Source organism: Falco biarmicus, chromosome 2, assembly GCF_023638135.1.
Source record: "Falco biarmicus isolate bFalBia1 chromosome 2, bFalBia1.pri, whole genome shotgun sequence".
Lineage (NCBI taxonomy): Eukaryota > Metazoa > Chordata > Aves > Falconiformes > Falconidae > Falco > Falco biarmicus.
In genome coordinates this window covers 72,633,170-72,655,213 of record NC_079289.1, presented here as the reverse complement: position 1 = coordinate 72,655,213, position 22,044 = coordinate 72,633,170, and the positions used below count along the sequence as shown (strand labels likewise).

At 38.2% G+C, this 22,044-nt stretch overlaps 1 protein-coding gene across 3 annotated transcripts in view; it reads left to right on the top strand.

Annotated features, from left to right (window-relative positions):
* The window catches only part of HERC2 (HECT and RLD domain containing E3 ubiquitin protein ligase 2), a 113,405-nt gene that overhangs the window by 7,187 nt on the left and 84,174 nt on the right, over nt 1-22,044 (top strand). For all 3 annotated transcript variants that reach the window (XM_056327558.1, XM_056327559.1, XM_056327557.1), the window contains exons 3-4: nt 4,752-4,866; nt 12,389-12,526. In XM_056327558.1, the coding sequence (XP_056183533.1) occupies nt 4,752-4,866; nt 12,389-12,526 (253 nt within the window). The remainder of the gene's footprint in view (nt 1-4,751; nt 4,867-12,388; nt 12,527-22,044) is intronic.

Below are 22,044 nucleotides of genomic sequence, written 5' to 3'. Positions count from 1 at the left end.
GTATGAGTGCAGAGATCAAGACATGGTTTGGGGATGAGAATGTGTGAGAAATGGTTGAAGTGGCTTGAAGGTGAAGTGGATACGAGATGAGGATATCTGGCTGTGGTCTTATATGAGAGGAGGTCAGGAGATGCCATGGGAAGAACAAGGGAGATCTTGGGCATGGGGAATGGCACTTGATTTGGTGGAATGAGTAGGAGGATTAAGAACATGGGCCAAGGTTGTAAGGGGCAGTGGATAGTGGTGGTGGAGCATGGAGCTACTGTTGTCTCTGTTTTGGGAAGGCAGCATGTATGTGGTCAGGCAAGCAGGGACGCGGGGCCCTTACGGGGTTTTTACAGAGTGTACATCTCTGGTACTGTTGCCAGTGGCAAAAGTTCAGTGAAACTTAATTATAATTAATTTGTTATCTTACTGAGTTTGTAAAGTTCACCCTTTTAAACATTCACAAATGAAGTTACATCATTAGAGAGTCAGATGTCCACATAAATCAAGCAATCTAGTGGGAGAGTGTTAGACTTAACAAAACACAGGTCGGTGTTCTTGTACTTCAGCTCCAGGATGTCAGAAACAATGAAGATGCCAAATGTGTTTTTCTTCTCTTACGCTGCCACCATTACACACCTTTGATTGCTCTGTGAGTTTTCTTTGAAGAAATGAGTGGAAGAAGAGCCATATTTTTGAAGAAGAGTCTTATATTTTGGAAAATAGGAACCAAGAGAGATGTCTTCTAATTTTGTTCTGAACAAAGTTCTAGTTTTTCCTGTCTCAGCACTTGGATTTGTTGATAGACTCCTTGCAGGTGACTGAATGCAGGATGTATTGGTGGGAGCAAAAGAATTAAATAATACGTGCTTGTGCTGCATAAGGTAGTCTTAAAACACTGCAGAAAGAAAGAAAAGCAAGATTGTGTAGTCAGAGAAGGTATATGACTTTTGTACAACAGAATTGACTTATCTTCAGCTGCTAGATTCACAGAATCGCAAATGGTTGAAGTTGGAAGGTACCTCTGGAGATAATCTGCTCCTGGCCCCCTGTTCAAGCAGGGCCACCTAGAGCCAGTTGCCCAGGACAGTGTCCAGATGGCTTTCAAATATCTCCAAGGATAGAGAGTCTACAGCCTTCCTGGGCAACCTGTGCCATTGCTCGGTCAACCTCACAGTGAAAAAATGTTTCCTGATGGTCTGAGGGAACACTGTATGTGTTTCATTTCATGCCTACTGCTAGTGGGCACCACTGAAAAGAGCCTGGCTCCATACTCTTTGTGCCATCCCTTCAGATGTTTATATGCATTGAGGAGTTCCCTGCTGAACCTTCTCTTCTTGCGGCAAAATAGTTCCAGCTCTCTGAGTCTTGCCTCATAGGAGAGATGTTCCAGTCCTTTAATCATCTTTGTGGCCCTTCACTGGACTCTGCAGTACGTCCATGTCTTGTTCATACTGGGGAGCCCAGGACTGGACGCGGTACTCCAGGTGTGGCCTCATCAGTGCTGAGTAGAGGGGAAGGATCACCTCCCTCGGCCTGCTGGCAGCGCTGCTAATGCAGCCCAGGACACCCATTAGCCTTCTCTGCAGCAAGGGCACATTGGTGGCTCATGTTCAACTGTGTCCACCAGGACCCCCCAGGGCCTTTGTGCAAAGCTGCCTTCCAGCTGGACGGCCCCCAGCATGTGCTGGTGCCTGGGGTTGTCCCTCCCCGGGTGCAGGACTTTGCACTCCTCCTTGCTGAACCCACGAGGCTCCTGTCAGCCCATTTCTCCAGCCTGTCGAGGGCCTGTGGATGGCAACACAACTTTCTGGCATATTAGCCACTCCTCTCCGTTTCTGTTAAGTGAAATATTTCTCTTAAGGGAGTTGTGAGGCTTCTTTTATAGTTACAGAGTTTTGGGATCATGAAAATAAAATCGCTTGAATGATTTATCACTTAAACTCAGGCTTTTTCACTTTTGGCTATCATAGTGGCAATTTACTGTTTAATATGTCTACCAAACATAAAGTAGATTAATAGTGAACTTGTTACAGTTGGAATTGAGTAGCCTTTAGTTATGTCAGATTACTGTTTCTTGATTGTCCTTTGAGTTGGTTGCTTTGATTATTGCTAAAAAAAATAGTTCAGTGTTCCTTTGCTTTCAAACATGTCTTCTTTCTCCACTCCAACACATACACCACCCGCAAAATGTTAACTACAACCTGAGTAAGAGCAAAATTGTTATCTGAAGGCTGCTTGTGGAGTGAGCTTCCACAAGAAGTATTTGGAGGAGGAGGAACTCTCTCTGACCTATAATCCTGGTGGTTTCTCTATCTATATGCAACACACCAAGAAAATGACTTTGATAAGAATTTGAATGCCAAACCCAAAGCAGAAGAAATTTTGTTTACTTCTTCAGTTTTTAGTTGTGTGCAGGACGTGTGTGAACTTTGTGCCGTGTGAAAGAATTAGAGGTTACAAAATAGAGAAAATTCTTGATTCTACTTTACAGCAATGCTTAGGAAAGTAGTAAGGTTTCTGAAATAGTGCTGCATTATGAAGAACCTTGAATTCAAAGCCTGTAGGTCCGTAGATGGTAAGCTTAAGGTCTGTGAGAATAATTTTCCATATGAAAGTGATCTCAGAATGTAGAATAAAAGGTATGAAAAGGCAGTTTATTAGACAAAAAACTCTGTGACAACCATAATTTATTATGCGAACCATTTGGAGGGTTGCCTCACTATTTTTCCAAGCTTCTATTTTAGCATAGGTTAGCATTCAACAGGTTAATGTAGGTTGGTTTGGGTTTTTTTTTTTTGAATCTTCTATCATGTATGAGCCAAAAAGAAATGTCTTTAGCTGTTTTTGCAAGAAAAAAGTTGTTAAAAATAAATTCCTTAAGTACCCCTCTAAAGTATACGACCACATCTGATGAAACAGAAAGTAAACGCCATTTATTTTTGAAATATTTATAGAGTAAGAACAACGCAAGAAATTTGGTCAGTGGTGAACGGCTGTTGTATTTTTTTCCTTTTTGCATTGTTGAAGTGGAGCTTTACTTCAAACTACTCCATTTTTTAATTTAAGAAAAGCCAAATGTAAAGCTTTTAGTGAAACACAGAATCTTTGCAAAAGCTCTTATGTGCTCTCTAGCTCTGGTAGAACAGGGACTGTACCTTTTGGTAAAGCATGGTCACAGTGTAATTCTGGTGTTGCAGAACTGATAAACTCTAGGTAAGCTGAATGATGTCTAGCTCACACTGTGTGATTCTTTTCCCTCTTAGCCCCCGGAGATAGGAAATAGCAAGTGACAAATAGGTAGGATGTGACAGCTCATACTTTATGCCGAAAGAAAAAAGGTGGAAATCATTAATGAGTGGATTTCTGAAGTATGCAATATGAAAGTCACAAAACTACTGTGGTGATTTACTGTGTTACAGTGGTGTCAAAACATGAAACTTGTCTTTAATTCTTCATGGTAAGTGAGATTAGCTGGCTCAGCAGATGGCTTCCCTGCTGGTGGTTGTGGCTCTTCAAAATCTGAAATCTTCAAAATATCTTCAGGAGATAGATCAAAATAAAGTATTAAGTGGGCTTCTGTGTATAATGGGAAATATTTTGCAGCGATTGTGTAAGTAATGTCTTTGTGGTACTCCTCAGTTAAACCACTTCAGATCTGAATACTAGTTACATAACACAAAGATGCTTCTGAATAAGCCTTCTGCAGTTTTTTTTAAATGTCTCCACTGCACCACTTTGGTATGCAAAAGGTATTCTGTTTTTCAGTTTCGTGTACTCCCCTCCTCCCTTACGCTGCATGGCTGCAGATTACTGCCTGGTTATTATGGATTTCACTGGGGATGTTGACACCTGTTTTGCAGTGTTTTATAAAGCAGAGAACAACATCAGTAGAAGACAAGTTATCCCAGTCCTTAGGATTCTTCAAGGGAGATCCAAATTGATAAATCATTAGGAGACTCATGTTACTGCTGGTGCTTTCCCGAGTGCTGCCAGCTAGCACAGTCCTGCCATTTGTTCTGTTGCAGGTATTTGTCCTATTGCACACATAACATATTGGGAGCTGATCTGGGCTGAGGTGACCCTTCACTCTTCCCCAGGCACAGCTGGTTTTAGTCCTGATCGGTTCCATAATCTGGCTCTGCATGTGAGAGGAGGCGTTATGGCAGCTGGAAGGAAGACGGAGGGCTCGGAGAGATGCTTTGCACAGCAGAGCCAGTTTGAACTGGTTACATACCTTTATGAACCTGTGCCTTGGTGTAATGTGTTCTGGTTGAGTGCCCAGCTCTTCAGTTGCTGGTTTGGATAGGGGACTATTGACTTCCTTCATGCATCCCTGTTTTGTGACTTTGTTTGGATAGCTTTTCCTGAAGGAAAAAAGGACACCTCTCCCCATGCCCCCCCTGATGATTGCATGATGTTATCTTGAATGTGTGGATAGTTCTGAGGTGACCAAATCCATGCTTTTGAGAATTTTTCAGAGAACGTTCATCTTGCTGTATTTGAGCATATCAAAAAGTTACTTTTTTGTGCTTTTAGTCTGAAAATAGCATAGCTAGAGAATCAGATATTCTGAAGATATTTTAAACCCGTCATATATACACACAATGAATATACTAGTGAGGTGATACATGTGTGTTCTTTCTTCTGGGACAAAATATAAAATCTGATGTATTTTGAATGTTAGCTTGAAAGAAAATTGTTTTGTGTAACTATATATTTATTATTTTTTATATATAAATATATTTATATATTATTTTTAACAGCTTGCTTTTACACGAGATGGACTATGTGGCTTGTGGAATGAAATGGTAAAAGATGGGGAGATTGTATATCCTGGAACAGAGTTAACACAAAGTGGTGAACTACCTCCAAGAAAAGGTACGGATTTTTAAATTATTTTTTTCTTTGTTCATTTTTTCTTTCATCACAATGATGAAAATGGAATTCAGATTTCATAGTATCACAGAACTTTGGATTATTATCACCTGTTTATACAATTTGGTATTCATGTTTTGAATTAAATACAATTGAAACTGATTTCTTAAACGTACAGAAAAGTAATGTCTAACCCTTCAAGTGAAGACTTAAATATTTTCCAGCCCTTTGAAATTAACTTCATAACTAGGCATGTTGTTATGAGAGAGGCTTGGCAGTGTCCTCTTGTTTGGTATGCTTGATGTGTTTACAGCTGAAGCCTTTGTTTAAAGGAAGTGGACTGAGGAATGGGGTAAAGCCAATACTGCTATTTCTAATCTTGTTTACAGTCTTCATAAAGTAACTAAAAGGTCAGCTAAAAAAGTGTGCACAATCTTAACTGAGAATGTAGTGTTGTGGGTTGTTTTGTTTTGGTTTTTTTTTTTTGTCTTCTACTGTACTTGAGAGCAGTTCAAATGTGAATCTTTCAAATGGAAGAGTAGTAGATTTATTTAGATTGCCTTGGTGGAGTGGATTTTGTTTTGTGATGGGCTGTGACAAAATGGAGTGATTCTACTTTTGCCTTTTTTCCTTTTTCTGATTGTGGTGCTCTTTTGACTGCTGATGGAACAGAAAATTAAACTAGTCAAAAAAGGAAGAGGTTTAGGTTTCCTAACCTGGGGCACCACATGGTCAGATGAGTTTTGTCCATAATTTATGTGACCCCCAAATAAATGAGGCTCTATCTAGGTGAGGAGTGGAAATACTGCTTTTGGTAGAAGTGAACTATTATTTCAGCTTCTGTTACTTCCTGAACTGTACTGTTGAATAGACATGATATTTCAAACCAGTAACGCTCAATTTCTTAGGGAGTTTTTTTTTTTTTGTACCTATGGTTCATCATTTTTAACAGAGGGGAGGGGGGAATCTTTTTGTCTAGAGGAAGTTATTTCTACAGGAAAGAAGCTATAATAAGTAGTTTGAGAGGAAAGTGAATTACACATTATTTTTATTAAGAGTATAAGCTTTCTGGATTGGGAGTGGCTGCAAACTGTAGTAAGGACTGGAATTATGCTCCTGTTTCAGAGTTAGAAAACTCTTTTGTCCTGCTGCTGCTGGGCCTTATGAATATTATTGTTGATACTGGAAAAAGATACAGCTGATCTTATAGAAAAGGGTACTACAACAGCTGCTCATTAAATGACTGGAGGTAGTGTAGTATTTCTTTTCTTGGGATTGGCTAGTTTCATGTGTATTATTAGAAGGCATCATGAACTTGATGCAGTGAAGGGAGGGGTTATCCCCTAAATGAACTGTGGGCGATGCTTTGCCATTCACTGATAGCTCACGATAGAGGTATTGTGACGGTAGTGGTATAAGGATTCAGCACACTCTGCTCTCATGCAGCAAAAAGATAACAGACATCTATAATAATAAAGACAATATATTAAAGTAAATATCTGCTTTACATGTGAAATCGATGCAGTTTCCTCTTTTTGTGCCAGATGCTCACACATTGTTTTTAGAGTTGTAACTGCGGGTTTTTGACAGAAAACAATTCTTCCAGTATCTTTATTGCTAAATACCCTTGGAGAATTGGGATATTTGTTCGTTACGGTGCTATAGTACTTCAATGATTCTGAGAAAGCTTATGGAGAGATATCATAGTATAATTGCTATTTGTTTTCAGGGATATCATTGAAATGTCAAATAGGAAAATGCAAGCTGTCAGTTCTGATCCAAAATGTAGAGAGCAGTATAATGTAAAAACCCAGAAGTGCTAAGCAAGTCAATCATCCATGAGTTAATATGTTTATTCACACTTGAGACATCTATTCTGAATGATGTGAAATTTCTTTTTTTTTTTTTTTTTAATGCTGGAGGTATGTACATACACATGACTTTGAAGGATCAAAAAGACATGAGGTGTTAAAGGCGGTAGGGTACTGTTACTTAAAAATACAGAAATTCTGACAGCTTACTGTAGAAATAAGGCAATTTTTAACCTTAAAATGTCAGTGGTTCAAACTGTGATAAGGCTTCTGAAAGCTTTTCTAACTGGTGTGTTTTGTGCTTGGTGTTGTCTGTGGGTTTTTTCTTTATTAAACCAAGACTGCCACTTGTTTCCTGTACTGTATTGTGGTGGGCTGACCTTTGCTAGCTGCCCACCCAGCTTCTCACTCACTGCCCCTCTTCAACAGGGCAGAGGGAGAAAACAAAATGGAAAAGCTCATGGGTCAAGATAAGGCTAGGGAGATGACTTACCAGTTACTCTCATGGGCAAAATAGACTTGGTTTGGAGAAAATATCTTAATTGGCAATAAATAAAATTAAATTAAGAGTTGGATAGTGAGTAGCAAAGAAAAACTGAAACAACACCTTCCCCTTGCCCTCCCTTCTGGAGGGGTTAAGTGTAGGTATTATACAGCACAGATCACGTATGTTCATTTCCTCAGCTGGAGTGTTTGCGTTCTTCTGCATAGATACTTGTAAAACATCTATTTCTTGAAAAGCTACAGTAGTTTAGACATTTAAATACAGCTTTTTCAGGCTCTTATGTCTTTAAAATTAGTGCATGTGTTGTCTTTTGGTGAAATTAGCATTCATAAATACCATTGTGCTGGCCTACAGGATTGGTAAAATACAACCATCTTGCTTGCTGGATTTGAGCTTTGAGAAGAAAAACTAATCAAGTCTTTTTTTGGTTAATATCGATCAGATTGTTTGATTCTGTTAGGCAGTAGTGAATTGTGGAACCAGAAAAACTGGTGGTTAGTTTACATCTCTGAACTTGCAGCTCAAATTGAGTTTCATGAAATAAAAGGCTGGAGTATTTTCGTCTGTTTAGTTGGTAGTTACTTTTTTTTTGCCTAAACAATCTATAAAAGTAATTCAAGAAGAGAGGGAAAAGTACATACAAATAATGGGGTTTATATAAAAAGCAATACATTTTAATCTCAATATTCAGATTTTGCTGCTAAATTGACTAATTCGGAGATAAATTGAAGATGTTGCTGAAGTAGTCTTTTTGTAAAAAAAATCAGTCTGTTTTAAAAAGCTTTGATTTATCCCTATCCATTGTAACTCCTTTTCTTCACTAGTGCTGTAGTGCTGTGTTGGTGCTGACTGGGCTGCTCAGAAGAGGTACTTCATTCTTTCAGTGGGTATTGGCACTGGCAATAGATTGAAGAACCTGCTATTGATAGCAAAAAGCATTCCTTTTCTCTCTGGGAAGAATATGCAAGGGGTGTATTTTTCCCCCTCTGTTAGCAAGAACATGTGGTTAGGAATAACCTCTTTGTTTTTTCTTCATGGCATTTTAAGCAAAACAGGTTTGATAAACGTGTTTAGCAGATTTGCTTGTTTCCAAGTATCATCTCAGGACACAGCTGTGACAGAAGTGATGTCCAGATACAGGTGCACTTGCAACATGGCATGTACTTAAAAGATAATTAGACTGATCTGAGGAAATCTGGATGAGATTAATATCTTGTGTGCTGGAAACTATGTACTAAAAATAATAAGAAGTATTAAATAGTGTTGTTCTTACTAAATTTTTAAGTTAGAGAACCATTAATGCAAAATTTTAAGACATTACCAGTCAACTACATGGGTCTCTCTTTTGTGGGTGGTTGTTAAATTTTTGATTCTGCAAACTTCTGTATAAGTGGGGATTTCTGTTTCAGTTAGCTATTTTAAGTTCCAGGGCAAAACCAGAAAATTATCAGCTTCATGCCTCTGTCCTGCCTTTGGTAAACATTGTGGGCTTCCTCTTTGCTTCTGTTCCCCCTTTCCTGAAAGCTGGACTTTTGTCAGCATAGTGCCATTGAATCCACAAACCTCATTCAGTGTTGCACCTGCAAATAGATAATAAAGTCCAAATGCCACAAGTGATTCCAGAGAGGCTGGCAGAAACTAAATCTTTATGATACAGTACGTGGGAATTTGGTTATGGTGGCTACTGTTCAGACCATGTATGTACCAAACTGTAGTAGTGAGCAGGCATATAGGGTGGCTCCTGCTTTGAGCCTCCTTGTGCAAGAAAGAACTTGTTAAAATTGAGAAACGTGCGTCTTCTATTTTCTCCTTGCCTCGACCCAGCTATATTGGCTGTACCCAGTGTCTCGAGCATTCAGTACTCAGCTGTAGATTATTATACTCTCTTTGCAGGATAAAGGGAAGTCTGTAGTCACCCTGTTGGACAGTTTGACTTCATAAGTGTAAAATGCTTTATTGCATATTCAACAGATAGTTTAAAAATGCTTTTTAAAATATAGTATACCAGGGAGGAAAAGAAACTTTATTTCTGATTAGGATTATGAGATCAGAATTTTCTGTCACCTGGACTTCTACACCTGGAAGGCTGTGTAAACATGATTTGCAAATGGTTAGGCATGCATCCTTCCTTCACAAATAATTATCAAATGAAGTTTATGCATGTGTATATACATATAAAAGAAAAGCTCTTTGACAGAAATAAAATTATTATTTTGTATTGCAGCTGAAAGATTTCCTGGATCTGGGACTGCCGAATACTATTTTAGAGTGCTTGTAAAATACGACCCTTGTTTAACGCACACCGTGTAACTTTTTGGCTTGTGAATGGCAACATCTGTTGGGAAACTGTTGCATGCTTTTTCCTTCTACTGAGGGATTCCTAACAATGTTGACACTCTTCATTGGCATTTAAGAGCAACACAAGATCAAGCTGTAGCAGGTGCCCGAGGCAACTGTACAGTGACATTATTTTCTTCATTGACTATGGAATGTAAGTTCCACCTTTAGCTGTTTCCTTTTTATCCTCTGCTTATACTGGATTAGGCTATTGCTGTGCAAGGTAGAGCACACGTGGTAAGCTACCTCTAAGTGAGCTTGAAAGACGAAGGAACTTCTTGAGGATGGCTACTTGAGTTGCTCAGTTTTGACTGACCTCAGCTTGGAGGCTTAAAATTGTAAACCAAAACAGTTAAGAGAAAGTTCTTTCAGGGAAATGGTACACATTTTTTGTTTCCTCCACCACAATATTCATGCTTCAGTCTGAGAAAAATGAAATTAAAACAGGTTTTCACACTGCATGCATTGTTTTGAAAACTTGTTATTTTGGCCTGTGCTGGCTTCACTCAAGATTTCTTCCTCCCTGCCCCTCTTCCTGAAAAATCTTTGGGGCTCCCTTTTGATAAATCCCTCTCATTAAGCATAACTGAGTCTCCACAGTTAATGACGTCTGTGTTGCTGCTTTCAATCTAGAGTGATACCAACTTTGTCCCTTATGAGTTTTTTTGCAAGTATACTGAAAAGTCTGTTGAACTTTGACATGGGCTTTTTAGCTCACTCAGTCTCACTTCTTCCTCGTTGCTCCCCTTTTCTGATCATACAGATGATGGGGGAGGGGAAATCCTTCTTGTGGATTTGTGTGTCAGGGTTGTTTCTGTACAATGCAAAGCTGAAGTTCCCACCTGGACTGGGACCTTCTCCATTTGCAGGGAGGAGCTGAGCAAAATGACTGACTGTAGCCCTATGTTGTCACCCTTTCCCAAGGATCTGTTAGAAAGTGTAACAAGTTCTCTTACAGCTGCCTGCAAAGTGCAATGTCTTGGCACAAAACCCTTCTACCCACTAAGTAAAATCCCAGACCCTCTGGAGTGTGCCTCTAGATGTGTGGGTGAGTGGAGAGACAGTGACATTATGGTGTTACAGTGGGAATATTCTGAACTACTGGAGCTAAACAGGGTCCTTAGTCACTGATTTAACTCTGTTACGGAATGTGCTTTTAATATTATTGGCTTGCACCTTGGAATAGAAACAGCTAGATTCAGTCACATTTTGGACATGTGTTACCAGGCTGATGATTGCTGTAGTACTGGCTGTTCTTGGTGTTTGAGAGAAATGGTTATACACTCTATGATTGCTGCTTACAAGTGGGATGTCCAAACTGCTTTTTCCTGTTCTTAGGTGGCTTTGCTATTCCTCCCTTAGCCCTCAATCTCAGCTTCAGCATGCATGCTACAGTTCTGTCTCCTTTACCCCGCTCCCAGTTCTCCCTGAGTCACCTCCTGAGCACTAGTGTGTGTTATAGGTTAGGAAGCCTTGGCTTTAATTTAAAACTTGTATAATTAAGGCACCTTAAAAAGGTTTATTTTGGGAAGTGCTGTTGTCTACAGTCTAACAAATATTTAACAGAGGCAATCACAGATCCAGTTGCAACCAATTACCCATTCATTTTTTTCAGGCCTGATAGAAAGAGTTGAATGTTTTTGTACATTGTGATAGGTATATTTTGTGTATTTGAGGTGATGAGAGCCTTTGATCTCCAAGTGGGGTCCTGGTGAGTCTGAGGCAGGCTGCGGTCAGATATGCCCTGTCTGGCTGCAGCTGTAAACCTCTTGCTTATTATTGTCTTCTGACATACACTGGTACAAATGTGTATGTTTTGGGTGTGTGGGTTGAGATAGGGAAAAAGACAAGATTCTAATGGTTGATTGGCTTGTTGTGGCCTGGACTTTTATGAGGGAGCCTTTGTAGACTAGATTGGCAGATGGGAATGGAAGACCAGTAATCTTTAAGAGCCTGGTGAAAATGGGTAGAACCTAAGCTCTTAATGGGTAAGTTCAGTGTTGGACTTGAGAAATTTTGGAGGGTATTTGTAGAAAAGGTCAGGGTGAGGAAAGCAGTTACCAATACGGCCCTTGATTGCAAGGCAGTCTTGTGCATTGAACTGACTGAAGGTATGGATATGGTTTTCCATGTCCCCAGTATGAATAAGGACAGACTTCCAGGTGTCTAGTTCTACTGTGTTTAGAAAATTGGAACTTAAATGCAACCTTTGATTAGAGAGATAAGTGACTATAGTGTCTGTGTTCTGTCTTTATGAAAGTGATCTCAAAAGGATTGTAAACGCTGTTTTGTTGCTTGGGCAGAAAGTGGTGGTATTATTTTCATTATTAGCTGGTAATTACTAAGATGCTGAATATGTTACAGATGTTGAAATACTGCTGCATAAAATTAGCGTAAATGCCAATGTATAGCTCTCCTTAACTTTGAAATTAAGGTAATTGCTGTCTTTTTTCCTGTGTTGGAAACGGAATATGAAAACAAATTAATACTACAGAAATGTGGATAGTTGGGAGCAAAATCTGACTTGAAAGTGCATTGTTTGTGATACCGTGTGTTGCAAATCCTTTGTAAGTCTTACATATGGTATTGATATTAAATGTTCATCCTCAGTAGGAGGTTACAGCAGTGATTTCTGGATTCTAAGGTCACAGTCTTATGAAATGTAACGTGAGACCTAGCACCTGTGGCAGTTAACATGGTAAAATGCTACTTCTTCCCCTGCTTGGCCTCCCCTCCCCCTTAATGATAAACAATATTTCTGCAAACTTGTGGGCTGGGCACTTCACCTTTACATTTCTAATAACTGAATTAAAGGGGAAAATAGCTTAACTGGTCTCTTTTTCTACCCTCCCCCCCCGCTTTGTTTCTTCAGATGATAGCACTGAATGCCAAACTGCATCAAAGAAAGAAGAGCAAAATGACAAAGAAAAGAAAGATGAAGAGGAGACTCCACTGCCCACTTACAGGGCCAAATCAATTGTTGAGAGTTGGGTGTGGGGCAAACAACCAGGTATTACAACTGTTTTGGATATTCTTACTGAATCATTACATATTCTACATTGATCACTACTTCTGTAGCATCAGGAAGTAATTGGATCAAATGTGTATGCTGACAGATGCATCTGTTAGGTTAGTGGAGTAAGTTGGATAAGTGATTAACTGTGGTGGAAGTTAAACATTTACTGTAATTAAGTTCAGATTTGATTAGACTCATGAAGAGTCAGTTTTCACCTTTCATGCTGCTGGAAGGAATGATAAACTGACTTGGGACAAATGCAGTGAAATGTTATAATGCCTTCAGAATATTATTTTTTTGGTTGCAGATGCTAAAAAGAAATGGCTTAGTTTCTGAAGCCTGAATCTTCTGCAGGCAATAAAGGTTTAATAGGTGATTTTTCTTCTGATTTCATGGTCTGGTTGATAAGTTTGACCTTCCTCCCATGATTGATTCAAAATCGTTAGTTCAGTTAACTGTCTTGTCCTGACCTTTGCTGGCAGTAATCTCACCTATGATGGCAGTGGTAAAATGGTTTGTGTGTTCACATCTTCATGTATGGCTCTGTAAAATACTGATTTTGATGTTGAAGCTGAGACTGTTTATTACTGCAGAGCAGCAATTCATTGTCTAAAATTGTCTATGTTTAAAAATAGCAGATCAGAGGCAGCTTCACTTCAGTGGTTTGTTTTACAGTTCTGGGGCATGATTTTGCCTGATTCAGATGTTGGCATTTACAGCTTTGGAGACATCTGTTGTGCCCCTTTTCCTTTCCTCTCATGCAGAAGCACTTGAAGATCCCTAGGAGAAGTATCGTCTCTTCAGTGCCAGAATCTGCATCTTGTGTAGCCCTGTTTGCTTGAGAAGCTATTTGCTTCTGTTGAGCCACAGGTCAGCTGCCAGTCTGCTGTCCTCTGCTCTGTGCCAGCCAGCTTGCTCCCTTTTCTTAAGGACAGGAGGACAGATGGACTTGCTGTCACTCTAGTAGTGAGACAGAATTTTGCAGTGTAGGAGGAATGAAAAGAATTGCCACTACATTGGAAGGGGGAGTGAGAATTGAATATGTTGAAGTGATGTAAGCTGAAGGTCACATTATTTTTGGTTTATATTTTTATTTAGTGTTTGTTGCTGAGGAATGAAATAAAACTGTTTTACAAAATGGTAGTCTAAATGCCAAGTATCTTACCAAACTTCTCCCAACTGACCAAGGTGTTTGGGGCAAGAACTGGCCTTTAAGCTCACCCTACAAGTATTTCTTAAAATTTGGTAAAAACATTGTTTAGAAAAGAAGGGATGCATGTGTTTGGAGTTTTCAGAAAGAAATAACTTGCTGTCTTGTATTTACTTTTAGTGCTTACATATAGTATGGTTTATTGATACACATACAGATACTTATTCTAGAAATAACTTAAAGACTTTAATAAATTTGTATTCCTTGGTCTCTGTTACTATTTGTGCTCTAAGTTTGCATCACTTAGATGTGACATACAAATCCTTAAACAATATTACAAACACACTTGCAGTTCGTTTATAGAAGTGTTACAGGTGGCTTTTGTTCATGATTGTAGGTAACTTTGTTTTGTATTTGTCGGAAATAACAGCTAACAGTTGCCTTTTGAGCCATCCTAGCTTTTGTAGCTTGGTAATTAATTTTGAAAAAATACAGAGAATCATTTGAATTTTAATACTTTGTATAAGTGTTTCATAAAATAAGGAAAACTGTTTTAAGCTTTTCTTTTGTCAGCCATAAACAAATGAACCTTTGAACATTTGCCTGTCAAAAGTAGGAAGGAACTTTTGAAAAGGAGAATTGATTCTTAAATACGTTGTTCTTGATCAAGTAAGAATTAAAGACATACTTGTAAAGGAATATAAAACATAGTAAGATACAATTTGGAGATGTGAGCTTGGAGTTCTACAAAAAGAACTGAAGAGGCATTTGAAGTCTGTGTTTCAGGTCCATACCCTGAATGATTTTTACTGAATTTAATGATTTACAATCTTACAATATGAAAATGGTATCTAGACATTAGACACTTTGTATCTGTGTATTACAACACTTCTAAAATAATCTCATTTTGTAAAGATATGTGAAGGATCATGCTATTGAACTTGAGCAGGCTAATTCAGGTCAGTGGGCCTTGTGACATCCTTTCCCCATGAGGGCTCAGATTTTGACAGCACACACAAAAATCTGTTCATGAAGTGTGTTGAGAAGCAGTACTGCTTGTACCCCCAAGCCCTGTGCTTGTTTTGTCATCCTGGCACAAGTTCAGAGAAGCAAAATGCTTTCCCTAGTTGTAATATATGCCAAGATCACTGCTCTGCCAGAAAAGGGCAAAGAGGTCATATCCCTTTTTTTGTTGTTTTTGGAGTGGCCTTCTTACACCAAGTGCTGTAAAAATTTGTAAGATTAATTAATACATGGGTAAGTCATTATTTGACTTTAAGGTGTTTTTCCTTCTCTCTTGCATCTTGGTGTTAACCTATTTCATATTTGGCTGTTAACTGATGGCAATGTTGAACTATTCAGGCCTCAGTTTTGACACGAGTGCTTCTTTACAACATCTATTCCTGCTGGATGTTCCTTATTCTGTTCCTACCAGGTTGTGTGTTCTTTAACCAGTTCTTGTGATTCTTCCTAAAAAATCTTGTTTTACTTCTTTCATCACTTTTCTTTTTAAGAAAATACTTGTTTTTTAACATCTTACATGATTTGGAGAGAAGTCTTGGTGTTCAGCCCTGCATATGGGGAGAAAAAAAGAGGAAGTAGTTGTTCAAAACCTACAGAAAATAGAGCAGTGTTTAGGTTTTTTTGGGCTGCTTTTTCTTGGTTGTGATATGCTTTAGATTGGCTGTATTGAGTCAAACCAAAGGGCAGTCTAGTCCAGTGTCCTGACAGCAACAGCATAAATAGCAGTAGCCAAGTGAGTGATTAGGTCTTATATTTATACATTATCTGTAGCCTATAGACTTTGAGCCGGAGGTGGTGGTATGGAGGAATGAGAAGGTGTGTTTGGATTCCTCCGCATTTTGTTTTGCTGGAGCATGAGTGTGCATGGCATAAGTTGGTAGGCTTTAAGATCTTTGGCGTTGATTTTTTTTTTCTATTTGTCCCTTTTGAACATTCTGAACTTTTAGCATCCACAGTTACATGTAGCAAGGAGCTTTGTAATTCAACTGTTGATCACATGAATATTATCTCCTCCTAGTCCTTGACTTGATGTTGGCATCTGTTGGTTTCACCTAATGCCCTGTTGTCCTTACATTTGGAAGAACCAGTGAGTGGTTGTTCCTTACCTATCTTCCCCAGCGCTGGTGGGGTGTGTTTTTTGTGTTTTAAGGATTCTGTCATAATCATCCCCGGTTGTACTTTTTCCTCACTGAGGATTTTATCTCATGATAAAATCTCTTTGTGTACAGAAGGTGTACTAAACATTTAGCTCTTTCCTCTCTTGTTCCTACCCACCACTCTCCCCCTGTTTTATGCTGTGGAAGATGGGTTGGGAACTGTATATACCACTTCAGCTGTGGGTTTTGTGAAGTGATATAATGATCTCTGGTTTTCGTTCTGTCTCGATGCCCTGTTTTTCCAGCTGCTATTTACAGTGGACCAATTTCTTGGATCTATCCTGCTGTAGTGCCAAGATCTCATTCCTGAGTAAAAGGTCCTTTGGAGACCTTTGAACAGGGAAACCTGGGATTTTGTTTCCCTTGCTCATCAGTGTACATCTACCATTTCATTGTTCCCTTACTTAATTGCCTTCATACTTTTGCAGTTGGCTGTCATTGTTGCTTAAGTAGTACCAACAGACCTAATGAACTAAACAGTTGTCTCCATTTTGATACTATTTGTGCATGTATGGAACAACAGAGGAATTTATACAGGTTTCTGTGGGACTTGTTGCTCCTAAGTGTGTATCAGCTATTCATTTGTGCTCCTGGATGCATTCCATATGTGTGTCTACCAGTGTTGAGAGTTCTAACCCCTAGCATTTAATGTATGTTAATATTGGGTGTTTAGAAACGTCTCTGATACACTGTATCTTCATAGCTATAAAGCGTGAAAGATTTGAGCATTTTCAACTTCCATCTGAAAGTGCAGTTTTCCCTTAAGATGAATCCTGTTTCTTTTTTTGTTGTTGTGTTTTGGTTTTGTTTTTAGTTCTTGTTTTTTGTCTTAGGGAAAAACCACTGGCTAAATCTTTCTCAAGGCTTAACATTGTAGAGCCAGCTCCCTTTGTGGGTATGGTTTTAATAAATATATATTTATTAATACCACTTGAGGTAAGGTAGTTTTTATTTCTTGAAGAAAATAAACACCCCAACTGGTGCAACAACTATGTGTATAAAAATCCCCTTAACTTTTAGAGAGATATGATTCAAATTCACTGTAATCTGATCTCATTTTGTGTGTTTGAGATAACTAGATATTTCATACTGGCAGACAAGGTTAGTTTACATTCACCTTCATTGCTGTCTGAATAGAAAATGCTACTTTATGCTTGTAAGTTTCAGGAGGAATGTTAGTGTTCTGTTTCCTATGTAGGGCAACTAAGTAAATAATCTTAATGCAAACATCCTTAAATGAATAAACAATACACAGCTGAAGTGGGAATATGATTTTTGTGTGTAGTCAGATCTGGTTTATATTATGAATTAATCTTAATCTATTATGCTGGTAAATCAGTGTCATGATGTAGCACGTCTGCGGTTTCCTCATGTATGAACGAGGGCTTGTTTACAGACGGTGCTGCATCTTATTTTTCCAATGTTGTTAGTGTGGCTGATTGCACCAAGAAATGCTTTGGAGGCTATACTGAAGGGGGCAGGTTAAAATTACCCATGTGAGTTCAGTGAGATACTGTTGAGAATGTGTTGCTACCAACAGCAGTCAAATCTTCCTGTGTTTGCTTTGTGAGAGAGGAGACAGGCAGAACTTTCATCCTGTAAGGGCTCTTAGTTACATGATTAAAATTAAATTTGTACTGGGTACAAAAGTAGTTAAAAGCAGTCATGGCATTCGAGAAACATTTTTAAGCTCCTTTATAGTGACATTTTCTACTTTAATAAAATTTCTTGATGAATGCTTTCAAATTTACATTTAGAAATGCTGATAAAAGAATGGTTTGGTCAGAGGTTGAAATCTGACCTCCTGTTTTACATTTCTTAGAACTCCATCTTTTTTTTCTTTTACTTTTTTACTTCTTGGAGGAGATTTTAACTTGTCTCCTTTCCACACACACATCCCTCACCCCCCTACCCCCCCCTCCAACTTGAAAGCTGTTGTCCAGCTCTAAGTATCTTATGTGGTTGCTGTTTATGTTCTTAAGGGGTATGTGCATGTGTGTGTGTATATTTTTACACACACAAGTCTTAGTTCTTGCTATTCTGTTATGTGCACGACTATTTGAGCATCAATTTAAACAAGTTTTTCTCAGAATATAAAACTTTTGAAAATTAAGCACCCGGCCACATAACGAGATGCATTCTGAATGTGCATGCAACCATTCATTATTTCTCCTACTGAATACTAATGAGGTGAGGTCTGCTGATGGTCAGTTTCTGAATACAGAAGCAGACAGAAGGAAGCTAAATGCCCTGTAGAAATTATATTCTTTGTTAGTATAAAATAATTTGGGGACCATATTTAGCTTTGTTTTTTTTAAGGAAATGATGTGTCTGTGATTGCATTTTTGTTTTTCCCTTTTAGATGTTGCATCCACTCATTCTGTGGTGATGGCTTATAGGCATCATTAGAGGTCTGTTAAGCCAAGCCAAGTGCATCTTCTGTCTGCTCTTTGTCCAGTGAAAATACTGTGTAGTGGAAGGGGAAGGAGGAGACAAAATATAAAAATCTCTAGGAAATTAGAGCACGTTAGTTCTGCTGCTTACAGGAATGTGTGCTCATTATAACAGTAGATTCTTGCCAGATTCTCTTTGAAATGTGTTTTGATTTTTTTAGGTCTGAAATCTCTCCACACCGTAGCATCTATATTTGCCTTTACTGAAGCTTGTGACTCAACCAAAGTCTTTGAAGCTTTTCTGTTTGATATTGGCATTTTTAAGGTCCTTAATATGCCAGTTACAAGCCCATGGTGTTCCATACAAGAGCTAATAAAATAAGCATTAAGAAACCATTTAATATGTTAAATGATTTATTTTAGCTGCTAAAACAGGTGCAAACATGCCTTTGGCTACCTGTCTTAAGGCTCATGTCAAGTTAGTGTTCTGGCTGTGGCTGAAATGGTTAAAGAAGCTACTGTCTTCAGTTGCTTGGTTTGCCCCCCACCCCGGTTTTGCTGGCATACCTAAATAACATGGAACTTCTCAGTTCTGATTGTTGGGGTTAAACACAAATGCTATTGTTCCTTCTAATGCAGAGAACTTCTGGCAGGAGGAATGAAGAAGTGAAGATACATAGTTATGTTAGTTGTTGAGGGGAGGGAGGGATGTGATAAATTTTAACAGAAGATGGTAAGCCCCTTACCTATCTCCACCACAGCCAGAATCATATCTTACTATAGTTGTCAGTTAACAAGTATTCTGCTAATGGTAGTTTGAGGATTTAAACTTGTATGGTATGACTTCAACTTTGATATTGTAGGTATGGATTAGTAAATAGTGTGTCTCCACCCTTCATAAAATAACAGACAAAGCAAAGCATTGCAACGGGTGGTTAGCATCAAGGACTGATGTAGTGGCATATGAACAGTTTTGTTTAAAGTGTTCCCTGCAACCTTTTCAGATGAAATTTGAATCGTTACTATTAATAAGCTATTCTCTCATCAGACTATGTAGTTCATTGGTAATAAGTGGTGTTCAGACTTGAGGTTTTATTGAAATCAATTTCATTGGGTTGATTCCAGATATATTTAAATCTTTCTGAAGTTGAACTGAATTTTTTTTAAAGATAAATTTACTTACAGTATAAAAGAAGATTTAAAGTGAGGAAGCGTATAGATACATCTCACTTAAAAATAGTGTTGCTTTTAATAAAATAGGACAGTCCTTGGCTCGTTTTTGAGATGTCTGAGTTACAAGACCGCTTTAAACTGTTCCAGCCTTTATTGCATTTTGCATGAGAACTTTTATTTTGCATTCTGGAAATACTAAATAAATGTATAAATGGATAAAATATTTAAGAGTGGAATTATTTAATTTCCTTAGAAAGCCTTTCTAAAATTGTAGCCACTTGAGACTGTGAAGGCAAGGTGAAAAGGGGGAAAGAAAATAATTTTATTACAGCTAAATCCAGAAAACAAGGTTATGCTTCATACAGGTTATTTTTATATGGTTTGAATCTTGGTGAGACTAAATCATGTTTTTGATTAGAAAAAAATACTTTTCCATACAGTGTTTAAGTATTTGAAAACAGTGTATTGTAACTTAAAAGTTCTTCATATTACTAGTTTCTGAATATAAGACTTCGTGATTTTTAGGGCTAATCACTTGAAAATTAAATTCTTTCCAGATTTTTTCTTTCCAGATCCCTTTTCTTCCTAACAAGTGAAGACAAGATTTTAATTGATTCCTCTTCTAGCCTTGTGTTGTTTAAATTTGACTTTTTTTGTTGATGTTGACTTCATTGACGGGAAAGCAAAGTAACTTGCTCTTACAGTCTCTTACTTTAGAAAGTGCTATTGTGAGGTTTTGTTTTCTGAAACATTGCATAGTCTGTGAACTATTAAAACAGAATTGAACCTTTGAGGCATTTAAAACCAACAGTAATGTTAACTTTTTTTCTCAAATGAGCCAGTTGTCCTATCAGATCATTGCATAGGATGTTGAGTGTCTTGCAGGTTACCCCTCGTATTGCTGACCCATTAGGAATTAATTGTATAGGTGCTGCTATGAAACTTTTTTTTTTTCTGCAGAGACACAGTATTGTGTGTTTATACAATGGCCAGCTTTAAAACTGGTGCTTGATGTGCGTTCATTGTATGTGCTTCCATAGGATTCTGTTTTCTATGCATTCAGAGTTCATACAGTAGTTTGTCACATATTGCATCAGAATGGCTGGGATGCTGATAATGACAGTACTGTAGTTGGTTGAAAGTGGTTTGAAAGATGTGCAGCTGTAGACTTTTGGGGAAAGTTCCTCATAAAGTGATTGCTGGAAGATTGTAGGTAGCTTCTGCCTGTCCTAAGGGTTTCTTTCCAGTAGTCCCAATGACATATGTTTAATAAGCATGTTATTTTGAAATGAGGGGGCTGCTTCATCTAATTCTCCAACTCTCAGAAATAATTTTAGAGGGTGTCCACATTTAGATAACTCCCCCCAGGGAAGGAACGGTGAATGCTGTAGCTGTTACAGACTCTGCTGAGTCTGGCACCTAGTACTTGATTTCTGTAGCACCAGAGACTTTCTCTTACCCAAACATATGCATTAATTAGAGTGCCTTGGGTTTTCTTCGCTGACTGTTACTTTACTTTTCCTGTAGATATATGAGACAATAATGTGGGGAATGAATCTGCAGAATGAAATCGGCTGCCAAAAAGAACAATGTTAAGAAAAGCCTCTTTGTGAAGTGGAGACTATGGTCATTTTTTACTTCATTGTAAAAATAATATCTTGGTGGTATTTAGAGGTTGATTAGGGCTTTAGTGTTCAGGCAGGGAAGAAAAACCCTGATTTTTGTGTCTTCTGATGGTTTGTTTACATGGATCATGGAACTGGCATGTCAGTATTGACCACGTTCTGTTATGATACTCTGAAGCACAGAAGCCATGTGCTTGCAGCAATATGGTTTTTTGTATTTCTGCCTACAAAATAAAGGTTAAGGCACACCTAAAATAACAGCAGCAGCCTCAGAACAAACAGTTTATATTTGGTGGAAGTTTTTAGTTTAGTGTTCTAAGTAATGCTAACATTTTGCATCTGAGATTTTTTTTTCCTCAAAATTGCGGTTTTTAATGAAACAAAATTTTAGTTGGATCAACCTGGAGGTAGACTGGAGCTTCAGACTGGGTATTGATAGTCATCCATTAAACCTTCCAAGTAAACTTCTATATGGTCATAATAATAAAGCCAAACCAAACCAATCAAACCTGCCTTTCAGGCATCTGTTTTATTCATGTGTTACTTTACATTGTGATCTGGAGTAGCTGTATGTATGTAACCTGGCCATTGTTTATGTAAGTGGCTATAGAGTTCTTTGTAGGGCTAATGTTAAGGACAGTCTGGATTTTTTGTCATACTTCTTGTGGTTTTGTTACATTTCGTGTTGTTTGAGTCAAGGTATGAATTTGTTTAACTGCTATTGCTTTTGTCTTTTTTTTTTTTTTTTTTTAAGGTCTAGACTGCAAGGAACACTTTTTAATCTATTCTTACTTGTTGAAAAAATAAGTTGTTCCTCATAGTCAGGTGGAAAGATGTAAATTGCCTTAGGGAAAGGAATCTTAACACATTATGAAATGGTGAAATGTGAGTAGCAATGTTGAAAACAGGCTGGGATGAAGGCTGACGACAAACTGTAAGTGACTGTGCAATGTGATCTGGTGGCAGAGAAGGCCCCCTTGAATTCTCTCCT